This window comes from Aureobasidium subglaciale (genome assembly GCF_000721755.1).
Source record: "Aureobasidium subglaciale EXF-2481 unplaced genomic scaffold scaffold_1, whole genome shotgun sequence".
Classification (NCBI taxonomy): Eukaryota; Fungi; Ascomycota; class Dothideomycetes; order Dothideales; family Saccotheciaceae; genus Aureobasidium; species Aureobasidium subglaciale.
In genome coordinates this window covers 1,610,997-1,623,002 of record NW_013566994.1, presented here as the reverse complement: position 1 = coordinate 1,623,002, position 12,006 = coordinate 1,610,997, and the positions used below count along the sequence as shown (strand labels likewise).

The window sequence follows — 12,006 nt, the reverse complement described above, 5'->3', positions numbered from 1 at the left end:
TTTGAGCTGGTACATAGTGTACAGGCCTTGCATCAAGCATAATCATAATGTGCCAGCTTATGATTACTATATTGTAGGACAATACATAGAGCATGACACTCGGCTACTGGCTCCTTGCAGACACACAGAGGTAGCTACATGGCGAAGGGTCGTCTATGGATCAAGTCACATGTGGCACTCCCCATTGTTCCTCGCCTTGCTCGTCAATAACATGATTCTTGGCTATGGCATTAATGATTGTCCTGGAGAGGCAGAAACACTTACTTCCTTTGACAAAAATCAACCAATCAAACATGCATTGGATATGGAAGCAGAAGCCTCCTATTACTGCACGACACACGTCTGCGACTGAGGTGAGCTCCACTCTCATGAACTCCTCGACGCATGAAGCATAATTTCGTGCATTTTGTTCGCTCCAACCGACGACCGCTCGCTACATGGCAGATTCTAAACGCAACCAGAACCTGGATACCCTACCGTTGTTTTAGGCATCTCCAAATCAAGGAAGTGCAGACTAGTTTGCAGTATCGCTGTTCGTTTTGTGGTTTGTGTCAAGATCAGGGTCGCAATCCTGACAAGTCTATTGATCCTTCGCTTACGTCGCTACGAACCTAATTTATAACAACACTTCGCGAACTAACTGTGTATAACCTTCATAAAATTCATCGTCCATAAACAATCTGACCTTCATTCGTTTCTCGAATCAAAATACCGGTCATGGTCTCAACATACGGGTGTGAAGAGGCACATCTATGCTTGACACAAAGCCTTTGACTGACGAAATAGTGTAGTGAATCATGGGCATTCTTCCACGATAACAAGGGAGCTACAGGCGATTTGCGAGTTCCTCAAAAAGATCATGTAGCGAGTACGACGTCTGCAAACACTGCGCAGTTCCTGTCACCACAGTTAGATAGGCATATGTCTGTCTCGCAAGCCACGATACTAGCAGAAATCCAAAGACTACAAGAAGAACTCGCGGGAATCAAGCGCTCAAGGTATCAAAACAGCCCCCCCCCCCGGGTCAGAAGAGATCAATGTATACTGATGCGAAGGGAAGCTCTTCAAAAATATCCCTAGAAGTGACACGTACATTACAAACTCCACAACATATACCCATCACAACGCCTGCTGCAGCAGCAGCAGCAGATCAATGCGCAAACATGCCTCTTACAAATAATTCACGACCACTGTCGAATGACCGTGAACTTCCTCACTGCTGGAATTCATGTTGCAATGGTCGCACGTTCTCGACTCAGAGTAACCTTGTTAGACATCAGAGAGAGAAGCGTGGTGTGGGTACGGATCTAAAGTGTTCGTTTTGCGGTGTTGGATTCAGTCGGAGTGGTGCGAGGAAAGCGCATGAGGCTGAGAGACGGTGTCGTAATCTTTAAAAGTGGCGTCGTGACGGCGGACGAATAGACTTTGGTTATGCTCTCAAAGATTCGGTATCTAGATGGTGCAAGACTCCCGCTTAGAATTTAACTACGACTGAGAGAGATTCAAAGGCGCGTGTGATGGCGCATGCATTGACATGGTGCTGATGAAGGCATACCAATGAAGATTCGATAGGTGGAAACGTAGATGGAAAAAAGAACAACCAAAGAGGTAGAACACTACAAAAAGAATCTCATCCCCCCGAGGAGGAGCAAAAGAAACCACCCACCCCGTGGAAAGAAACCGGCAGCCTCCGCGTTCTCTTATTATCCCAGCGAAAGTATCTGTTCGTGCGGAGGATTCAACTCGGACACGGGAGATTGTCGTATGTCCGCTCCAACCAAGTAGACCAAACACACCAGGCGAGAAGGCGGGGTCCTTGCTTAGCTGGATGACAGGAGGACACAAGAAAAGTTGTACATGAGGAGTGGATGGAGCTGGGTGGGCAGAGAGAGATTGGGTCTGGATGAGCAAGTTTCAGGCGTCGACCGGCCTGCGGCAATGGACTACCTCCCGACCCTTGCTCTTAGCCATCATTGCCTACTCTAAATCGAGGGAACCGTCAACAAGATCATGATCCCGATGTAGTATGTCGACCATCGTACGCGCCAGGATAGAGAATACAAAGCCCATTGAGAGATGCTCGAGGCGATGTACTGTCGTTATATCTTCCTCCAGAGTTGAGACGCGGATTAGTCGCTTCGACTAGTCATCAGCCGTGTAAGTGGTCCTCATCGATGGGGTCGGGGGTCCCAGAGCAATTTCCACCATGACCGTCTCTGGCTGCACAGCTCGGTACATCTCGAGAGACGTCACCATCTCATACCATGCCGTAAAGCAAGGGAACCCTGATCTCCAAGCCTTGTCAAACACGTTTGCGAAGCCGAAGCTGACCAAGCCAGCACAGAAGAGATCAGCCAGTGTCAAGCAGTCAGCTACAAGATGTCTTCTGTCTCGTAGGTGATCCTCCAAGATCTGAATAGCTTGAGCAGTCTGTTTCTTGGCCATTTCGACGCCTTGGGCGGCGTATGGTGCTACTCCAAGGAGTGGAAGGATCCAGGCGGCCATTCTCTTCACGACATCGCTGTTACAAAATGACATCCATTGGACAATGTAGATAAAGTCCTTTTGTGTTGGTCCAAGCATCCTTGACTCGGGATCTTGACTTGCGACTGTGTGTGTCTATTAGTCTTACTATTCAGATGATATACCGAGTGTAGAAAAATCTGCTACATACCATGGAGGGCAATAGCCATGCATTCTGTCAAGACTGTTCCGTCAGAACCCACAAACGTCGGCGTCTTGCCTAGCCTGTTGAGCTTCAGGTATTCTTCGGAAAGCCCAACTTGTGGATTCGTTTCCACAACCTCAATGTCAAAGTCTATCGCATGAGCCACAGCAAGGATGCCAATTGATCTCGGTCCGCCCTACTGAGATGAGCAGAATGTCAGCTGTCAAGATCTGAGCAGTACTCATATGGCTCTCTTACCTTGTATGTATACAACTTATTACGCAATGTCATATTGAAATCGTCGTTCAGGTCCGCAGATCTTTCTGAAGACAAAGGAGAGGTGACATGGAATAGGTTTCTTAGGAATAGAGTTGATCGATCGCGAAGATGTCGTCGGAGCTCTCGGTGTGATCCCTCGGTGATCCTCTGTGCCAAGAATGATCCGTCGGCATCTATCGGCATCCCCACGATCCATCCTGATCCTACGTCCCAACATCACATCCTGGTCAGACTAACTATTGAACATCGAACGCACAATTTTACGAGCCTCCACGAGCAGCATACGTGTCTAGAGTATATATATTGGTGTTCGGTATTTCCGACTGGAATTGTGAATCTCCTTGCCGTTCCTCCAGAGAAGTTGGAATGAAGCGAATTAGATGATGAATCGTTACCTTCCAGATATAGATGCAAACATAATTGTGAGGAGGTAATCCTTCATCGGTGTTTCCTTATCCGTCACTGATTCCGGGACACTGAACATTCTTCGATTGCTACATAAAGCAAGCACCACCGTCCCATTCTGGCCGTCTCTCAATCACTGTAGCTCTACCTTTCTAACCCTGCTTCACCTCAATCATCTTCGAGATTCTCTTCATTCACAACACAACTCATCTTCATCGAAACAGATCAACAGTACATATCCCAGATATGGTCGGACTTGATCTTGTACGCAGAGCCAACAGCAATCTACGCTCCAAGCTACCTCGTCCCGTGGCTCTCTTCGTCGGGGGAACCAGTGGTATCGGCCGAAGCACTCTACGCCAACTTGCTCTCAATACGAATGCTCCTACGGCATACATAGTTGGACGCAGCGAGGCTAATGCCAAACCATTGCTCAAAGAGCTGCATCAGACCAACCCGCTAGGCTCTTTCAACTTCATCGAAGCCGATGTGTCGCTCATCAGCAATGTTGACAAGGCCTGTGAAAGCATCAAGCAACGCGAGAAGGCATTGGATCTTCTCTTCATGACTCCTGGCGGACTGTCGCTAGTTGGACGTCGAGAGACCAGCGAAGGCATTGACAAATTGTTTGCTCTGCGCTACTATGCGCGCATGCGATTCGTCCAGAACTTGCTGCCACTACTGGAAGCTGCAGAGGCTGAGCCAGGAAGAGTGGTCAGCGTATTAGGTGGAGGCTTCGAGGGCACCATCGATGTTGACAATCTCGATCTCAACAAAGGTTACAACATTGTCAGTTGTGCCATGCACTCTGTCACTATGACGTCGCTTGCCATGGAACACCTAGCTGCGTCGCATCGCGCTTCTTTTGTCCACGTATATCCAGGTTTGGTCGGCACCAATATCTATACCAATAGCTTCCCTCCACCACTAGCTGCCGTGTACAATTATGGCATGTGGCCGCTGCTGTGGCCATTCTCTGTCAACATCGAGGAGAGCGGTCAGCGTCATCTCTTCTGTGCAAGCTCTGGCCGTTTTCCCGCCAAAATGCTCGATGGGTCTAACGATACTGCTGTTCAAGAGGATGGGAGAATAGCCATTAGTTCTGATGGGACTATCGGTGGTGGCGCGTATTTGATGAATTGGAAGGGGGAGACATCGGCGGCGGGTAAGAAAATGCAACAATTGAGAAGTCACGGGATGGCACAGAAAGTATGGGACCACACAACGAGTCTTCTTGATCGCGCAGTGGCTTCGATCCCGGTACAGGCGTCGGTTGCTTAGATAGTGTAAGCAGAGAATATGTTGTTCCAGATCAGGTAGAAGCGTGTGGTAGAAGCGTATCGGGCGATCTTTTAGTCGAAGAACGGTATCATGAGTTGTAAATTGCCATCGAAATCAAAGGTGCTCGTGTCCAGATCTGTTCCGAACCAATCAACCAGTTGTGTAGCGTCCAGACTCGCAGATGGCAGTTCGTCGTTCAAGATACTGTGTTTCGATCCTGCCTGCGCCCACACTAAAACATCGTCATTAGCCACAGAAAGCATTGCCTCATCTGCGATATATTCGGGTTGATCTTCGGGTACTCCTTCTCCCACGATGGCTCGAGCGTCATTCGGCACACTTGTAGTTGACTCTAAGATCCACACATCGAGCCATGCTACGGAAGCAGACTCGGAGACCCCACATTGCCTGAGCAATTGCTGAAGCCGCTTGAAGGTATCGGAAAGCTTCTGTAAAGGCCACAATGCACCCCAACCACTGAATTTCTGCACCACACGTTCCAAATAGTCCTCCACCCCCAGCGCCGAGATTCTACTCGCTGCTTCCGTAGCGACGAAAGCCCGCGCTGCGGCGAAATGTAGTTTGGCCAACACAATCGCCGCATGTGTGAATTGTACAAAGTAGACTGTAGGTAGTGTGCGTATCAGTGTGATTTCCACGGACAGGAATGTGTCTAGTAAGGTGTGTGCAGCTGACAGGCAATCTTGAAACTCAGTTGGGTTGACAGTGATCGTGTCGACTCTGACATTGTCTCTCTGCTTGGCAGATAAATCGGACGTCATTGCTGTCTCATGCAAGTACAGCTCCGCGAATTGATAAGATAGTGCGAGTTGGTCTTTCCGGTATTAGCTTGACTTCTGATGGGAACGCAAGCAAAACGCACCATTCCAAACATGAGATGTGGAAGCCCACTCTGCAAGCTGGCGCTTCGCAGCTCTGTATGCGATTCCGGTCGCAGTACTTGACGGGACAGAAGCGGAGATCTGTGCTTCCGTATCCTCGACAATATGTTGCAACCTCACATAAGCGCACAGCACCTTGTCAGAAGGGGATCCGGCTAAAGACTTCCCCAACACTTCGAGACTCTCGTCCATGTTTCGAGACCAGCGCAAGATGTTGGGCGCCCGTGACGCTAACGAAGTACTACAACAGATTAGGCTATGCTTCTAGCAGCGAGTGTAGGCATACATACTGGGAGCAGATGTAGTAGCAAGCCAGCCATATTCTCCTGACCTCCAGACTGCCAACCTGGTAGTCGCAAGCCGGATTTTGAGTACCATGCAGCCGAATTGGTATTGATGCCATTCCTGACCATTCTTTCAGTCTTTTGCCTAGGTCCATGGTCATAGCAGTGTTTGCAGCTGCATGACTCAGCTGGAAAGCATTCAATTGCTGTCCAGATTGTGAAGGCTCTGAATCCCTGTGCCAAATCACCGTCACGACATAGGCTTGCAGCAGTGAGACATCATGTCTTCTGGTCTCGAGCAGAGTTGAGGAGTATGTCCGGACGAGGAGTCTGCGAAGCTTTCGGGAAGTGTCGGTCTCGCAAAAGCCATCGCTTGCGGCATCCATAATGGCCAGGAAGAGGATAGGCGTATCTTTGAGCACATCTGCGGCAGTCGCCTCCAGGCCAAAAATCATAAACGGAAAGTGTTGGAGCATATTTTCTGTGAAGTGCTCGAAGATCAGACTTGCTGTCTCTTGATCGAAAAGCTCATAGATTGACCTTGCGACGTTCGGCTCGGTCGTACTTGCTGGAGTGATGACATGCTGGCCAGAAGAAGTATCCCTGTCTCGAGGTTGCAGGATTTCCGTTAAGGCAGCAAGGCTCGACTCAATCTCGCTCAAAGATCTGCCATCATTTCGCTTCTGCCTTTTGTTCGAGTTCTCGATGCGTATACACGGACGACCCGACAGACTACAGCGTACACATGGCTGATCATTCGCAGTTCTCCGGCAGCGGACTTTAGCTGTGTGACATGATTGACAAGCTCGGGGTGGTCTATGTTCTCTCAGACCTTGTGATGCAGACTCTGGTGGCATGATGCAGCTCAGTCATAGACGCGTTGTATATTCCTCGAAAGCCAGTCAATAAACGCGTATTTTGACCTCATGGCGTGAAATATGCATTAGAAGGTGCGTAAAAGAGGCACAGAATGTCGAAGCTAGACCTAGCACGAATTTGTGGGTCTGTAGAGTAATTGCCTGCGAACGAATGTATTGACAACCTCGCGTCGTCGACGGTGGAGGTTGACAGCTGCGTTACCTCCGGCTTATTACCGGACAGGGTTTCTATCCATACTTGGCGAGTTTACGTGCCAAATCCAATATCAAAAACACCAATTCTCTACCACCATGTCTCTCACGCAAAAACAACAAAAGAAACACCCCTTTCGGAGGCGGAAGAAACTGGACGAGTTTACTTGTGGTTATTTTTCTGTCTTTCTGGGGGAGTCTTTTATGTTTTTTCTGATTTGTTTTTGCTCTCTTTCGCTTGCCCCTTCTTTCTGGTCTCTGGTCCGAAATGAACCGTGGACCATTCGTACGATCCGTACGTTTAGCGTTGTTGCCAACGCGCTTCCCAAGTGGGCCAAACGCGTCCGTTTGGTTGACCAGCTTGGTCGGCAAGAGGGTGCTGGAAATTTGGGCTTATATGGGTTGGAGGGGAGATGTGCCAAGGGAAGTGATGGGATTTGTTTTGGTGCGCGTGGGATTGATGATGATGATGATGCGTATGAGTAGAAGATGTCTCTTTTGAGTGCTACATACGTACTGTCTGGGTCATCCTCTTGATCATCATCGCGCAGCGCGACGTACTTCACTTCACGCGCTTGGTGTTTACCTCACAGCATCGACCTTAGACTCGCGAGCTCAGGACTCACAGCCTCCTTGTTCTTCAATGTCAACACAGCAGCCCTCTGCGCAACGTCAATCAATTCCTCGATCTTTGCATCCTTCCCTCTTTTGGCAAGACCAGCAACGATCGTGCCCAAGAAAGTATCGCCAACACCATTGACACTAACGATATCCTTCCCATCCACCTTCTCAGCAGCAGGGAACAGGCGCATATATACACCACCTACACCAGACGACTCCTCCGGTAGATTGAAGCAGCGGCTAAGGATGTACGGCGACGATGCAGGATCTTGTAGGCGCGAGTCGCCGGCAGGTAGAATTTGAGTGACAAGCACACCATCAGCTTCAAGCTTGACGCAAATCGTGGGGATGAACGGCAACAATTGAATGGTCTGTTGAGGGATACCAGCATCCACGAGAGTAGAGTTTGTTGCAATGGTCATCGCTACTCTAGCACCTGTAGAAGGAATACCCAAAGCATCGATAACTGCCCACCAATCTTGACGATCGAAGAAGCCGAGCGAGCGGGCTGCTTCATACATGGCAGAGAGCTCGAGAGAGTTTGGAGTAGAAAGATGAACCGATGCCTCAGGGAAAGTTCTGAGAGGTGTCTGACGTGGCAACTGGAAAATTCTGGGCGCCTTTGCCGTGCTCACTGGCTCAAAGGCAACTTGAGCAGAGATGGACTTTGCAGCATCGAGCCAGCGAGCTAAGGCCGGTGACTGCCAGTTTGCGTCCAGAACAAGATGTGTTGGCTTGCTTTGCTGTAGTTGGGGTAACCAGAGATCATTGAGTGTGTCGCTGGAAGTAGTAGTGGAAGTCGATGGTTGCCCAGGTTGTGCTGCAGGTTCGTCCAGAATGTCCATGTCGGCCATAGCGATGACCAGGTCCTTACTGGCATTATTGATGGCGACATACTGAGCCGTACTGCTCCCTATGCGTGTCTTGATACCAGTAATCTCCAGACCTTCTGTCGCAAGGGCATCCAGAGCAGCTCTACCCGAAAGGTCATCGCCGACCGAACTGCATAAGCGTACTGGGTCGCCCACAAGATTCGCCGCTCGTGCAACGTTATGAGCTACACCACCTAGTGACTGAATGATCTTCGCTGGGTTTGATGTATGAAGCACGGGCTCTTTGTTCGCAGTAGTAGATATCGGAGCGTAGTCACACGAGAAGTCTACAGCAAGCGCTCCAGCCACAAAGACAGATGGGGAGGTAACAGTATTCTGCTTGACAGGACTGGAGATAGTTTCGGGTGTACCAGATGTAGCATGCTTTGTTGATCCTGATCTGCCTATCTGTTGATATTGAGGTGCTGGCTGGAACCTACTACCAAAGTCAGCCAAAGTGACTGCAGTCCTTCTCATACACTCACTCACGAAGCCTGACCATGGTTGATCCCGGTCTGAAGCTTCATGAGCTCAGCCGCCACGGTGGTGCCTCTCCTGACATTGTTCTCGATCAAGGCCTTGTTTGATTTGACACTATTCTTGCCCGTCAAGTCCTTGATCTTGGCAAGAATAAATGGTGTATTGGCAGCTCCAGTAGCACCAGCCTGCGCTGCCTCTTGAAGAGCTTTGTCGATCACCTTATCCATCTCGGCTTTGGCAATACTGAATGCCTCAGGGATGGGATTGGCGAACAAAAGTCCAGATTGTAAGCCTAATGACTTGTGCGCATGAATGACTGCAGCGGCAGTTGCCTCATCTTCCAGGACCATGGGACTCTTGAGACCACTCTCTCGTGTCCAGAAAGCAGGGAAGTCGATGTTTCCCGTGCGGCCGTCAGCAAAGGTGGCGACAGGCACGCCTTGAGTCTCGAGATATTCCAGAGTTCTGCCAATGTCGAGGAAGCTCTTGCAGCCGCTACTCACAACAGCGACTGGAGTACGGCCAAGCTCAGTCAAATCAGCAGAGATGTCCATTGTGCTCTCAGCGCCTCTGTGGACTCCACCGAGACCTCCGGTCGCGAAGACCTGAATTCCAGCCAGATGAGCCAGGATCATAGTGCCTGCAACAGTCGTGCCACCATTGTAACGACGTCCCGGAGAGCCCATGCCGCAAGCAAAACCGAGGTCACGTCGGGAGATCTTGAGAGTGTCAGGCTTACCCGCAGCACCGGCAAGTCGAATGACTTCTTCAGCGTCCAAGCCTACGCGAGCTACACCGTCCAGGATGCCAATGGTAGCAGGAACACCACCGCCAGCTCTGACGATACTTTCCAGATGAGATGCCAGTGCAATGTTGTCAGGATATGGGAAACCATGTGTATAGATTGTGCTCTCGAGTGCCACGACAGGCCTATTCTCGTGAATGGCCTGCTGCACTTCCTCGGAGACCTTAAGATAGGGGCTGTTGGATGAGAGTCTGCGAGTCCCGCGCAGACCAGTCGTCGATTGACGCCATGTCTGGCTTGCTAGTGCGCCTCGACGCAATCTGAACATTTACAGCAAGCAGCAACCAGAACAAAGTCTTCTTATGAACTCCTAAGCAGGAGTGTCGACTAGCAAGGTGATTCGAACCGGAGAGAATACTGACGTAGTCCCAATACAATCTTTGGCTGCTCCTGAGAAATTCAATACCCAAACAATTAATATACTGCGGCGGTAGAGGTAAAAGGTCGCATGGCTGCTGGAGAGCGAGTCGCGGTTGGATGACGCGGCAAGCCGGGGGAAGGTGGGCCGAGAGCGAGAGGCCACGCTTCCACCAAAGCTGGAGAGCTATCGACTAGATGCTTCTGCTCTTCAGAGACTCTCGCCATACCACAACCATGAGGAGTCTGAGTTTGCTCGCAGGCTGCGCTGCAGCGCTGCTCTCCTTCGCCCAGGCCGAGGCCAATCTCAGCGACCCTGACGTCTCCAAGCAGATGCTCAGCGGCACCTTCGAACCTCCGCAAGTCTTCCAGCACACGAACCTCGTCCGAACCGTCAACCTGGAGAAGGAGTACCCCCGCGAAACAATCAACGTCGTTGTCGAGAACATCGACTCGAAGGCGCAGCAGGAATACTACCTGCCCTTTCCTCAGGACCTGATTGCCAGAGTCGGAGGTCTGGATGTCAAGGACAAGAACAAGCCCGACGCAATCTTCCCTAGCCCGGAGATTGTTGGCATTGATACGTACAGGTGAGTTCTTGCAGTCTATGTCACTACATCGAACGCGCTGACAGACGAAGCCCCATCGAGTACTACCGCGTCACCTTCCCTACCCCGTTGGCCCCCAAGGAGAAGCTCACTCTGTCCATCACCTACTCGATCCTGTCCGCCCTGAGCCCTCTGCCCGCCAGCATTGCTCAAGCAGACAAGCAATATGTTCAGATCACCCTCAATGCCTACACAAACTCGGCCTACAAGACTATGAAGCAGAAGACCAAGCTGAAGATGCCCACCAACGACGTTCCCGAGTACACTGTCGTCGGCACCAACGCCGAGGGTCAACAGGATCCCGTCAAGCAGGGTGTCAGCTTCACCTACGGTCCCTACGGCGAGGTACCTGCCGGTGCCAACCAGCCTGTCTCTTTGAGATATGAGTTCACCAAGCCTCTGTTGCACGCTTCGCTCGTCGAGCGCGACATTGAAGTCAGCCACTGGGGCGGCAACATCGCTACCGAGGAGCGCTACTGGCTCGAGAACAGAGGTGCTACCCTCAAGAACCAGTTCTCGCGTGTCCAATGGCAACAGACTCAATACTTCAACCCTCCTTCCTCAGCTCTCAAGGAGCTCGAGTACCCCCTGATCATCGGGAGTGCCAACCCTTACTTCATCGACGACATTGGCAATGTCAGCACTTCTCGCTTCCGTCCCAGAAACACTCCCAAGGAGGCTCTTCTGCAGCTCAAGCCCCGTTACCCCGTATTCGGTGGCTGGAAGTACAGCTTCAAGGTCGGATGGGACAACGACCTCAAGAACTTCTTGCGCAAGCTCAAGACTGGCGATGGCTACGTCTTGAAGGTTCCCTTCCTTGAGGGTCCCAAGCAGCCTGAGGGTCTTGAAATCGAGAAGCTGATTCTCAGAGTCGTTCTCCCAGAAGGTGCAACGTGAGTCTTTCAACCATGCTTAACCTCCTCGCGTGTCAAGCTAACAAAATCACAGCAACATCAAGTTCGAGACCAAGGTTCCCATCATTTCTTCCGAAGTCAGCACACACCGCACCTTCATGGACACGATCGGCCGCTCGACACTGCAGCTGACGGCATTGAATGTTGTCGACGACTTCCGCGGCAAGGACCTTGTCGTAACATATGATTACCCTGTCCTCGCCGGCTTCAGGAAGCCTATTGTCATTTTCGCGTCCCTCATGGGCACTTTCGGAGTGGCATATCTCATCAGCAGACTCGATGTCAGCATCGGCAAAAAAGCATAGACTGTCTTTGTATAATTGAAAGTCGTTTTTCCCTTCTATATCTATACATGATTGTGTATCTTTCCAAAATTCCGGAGTTGTGTATGTCAGATGAGTAGGCGGACAGAGGAGAGAAGTATTATGGCGGCCTCGCAGAGGTGACTTGAGAGTTGCAC

The 12,006-nt window shown here is 50.6% G+C and overlaps 6 protein-coding genes across 6 annotated transcripts; 3 read left to right on the top strand and 3 right to left on the bottom strand.

The window, feature by feature from the left end:
* Positions 1–601: 601 nt before the first annotated feature.
* Positions 602–1,489, top strand: AUEXF2481DRAFT_206752 (uncharacterized protein). The gene is made up of 3 exons (XM_013493053.1): positions 602–720; positions 792–998; positions 1,061–1,489. Exons 2-3 carry the CDS (start codon positions 922–924, stop codon positions 1,392–1,394), a joined length of 411 nt encoding a protein of 136 aa, XP_013348507.1. The 5' UTR covers positions 602–720; positions 792–921; the 3' UTR covers positions 1,395–1,489.
* Positions 1,490–2,142: 653 nt separating this feature from the next.
* Positions 2,143–2,959, bottom strand: AUEXF2481DRAFT_1434 (uncharacterized protein; the record flags this gene model as incomplete). Its single annotated transcript, XM_013492507.1, has 3 exons — positions 2,143–2,609; positions 2,675–2,864; positions 2,927–2,959. 3 exons carry the CDS (start codon positions 2,957–2,959, stop codon positions 2,143–2,145), a joined length of 690 nt encoding a protein of 229 aa, XP_013347961.1.
* A 639-nt stretch (positions 2,960–3,598) lies between these two features.
* Positions 3,599–4,633, top strand: AUEXF2481DRAFT_25844 (uncharacterized protein; the record flags this gene model as incomplete). The annotated part of the gene is made up of 1 exon (XM_013492624.1): positions 3,599–4,633. One exon carries the CDS (start codon positions 3,599–3,601, stop codon positions 4,631–4,633), a length of 1,035 nt encoding a protein of 344 aa, XP_013348078.1.
* A 150-nt stretch (positions 4,634–4,783) lies between these two features.
* AUEXF2481DRAFT_25843 (uncharacterized protein) lies at positions 4,784–6,676 on the bottom strand (the record flags this gene model as incomplete). Its single annotated transcript, XM_013492623.1, has 4 exons — positions 4,784–4,837; positions 4,867–5,417; positions 5,517–5,776; positions 5,826–6,676. The coding sequence occupies 4 exons, from the start codon at positions 6,674–6,676 to the stop codon at positions 4,784–4,786; spliced, it is 1,716 nt and encodes a 571-aa protein (XP_013348077.1).
* An 800-nt stretch (positions 6,677–7,476) lies between these two features.
* On the bottom strand, positions 7,477–9,897 carry AUEXF2481DRAFT_25842 (uncharacterized protein; the record flags this gene model as incomplete). Its single annotated transcript, XM_013492622.1, has 3 exons — positions 7,477–8,818; positions 8,872–9,843; positions 9,878–9,897. 3 exons carry the CDS (start codon positions 9,895–9,897, stop codon positions 7,477–7,479), a joined length of 2,334 nt encoding a protein of 777 aa, XP_013348076.1.
* A 364-nt stretch (positions 9,898–10,261) lies between these two features.
* Positions 10,262–11,851, top strand: AUEXF2481DRAFT_1431 (uncharacterized protein; the record flags this gene model as incomplete). Its single annotated transcript, XM_013492506.1, has 3 exons — positions 10,262–10,614; positions 10,665–11,525; positions 11,581–11,851. The coding sequence occupies 3 exons, from the start codon at positions 10,262–10,264 to the stop codon at positions 11,849–11,851; spliced, it is 1,485 nt and encodes a 494-aa protein (XP_013347960.1).
* Positions 11,852–12,006: the final 155 nt, after the last annotated feature.

Excerpts from the sequence above, each read along its gene's own strand:
- AUEXF2481DRAFT_206752 (XM_013493053.1), top strand. The coding sequence starts at position 922 with ATGTCTGTCTCGCAAGCCACGATACTAGCAGAAATCCAAAGACTACAA. Across the intron at positions 999-1,060 it reads GCGGGAATCAAGCGCTCAAG|CTCTTCAAAAATATCCCTAG; the intron begins GTATCAAAACAG and ends TGCGAAGGGAAG.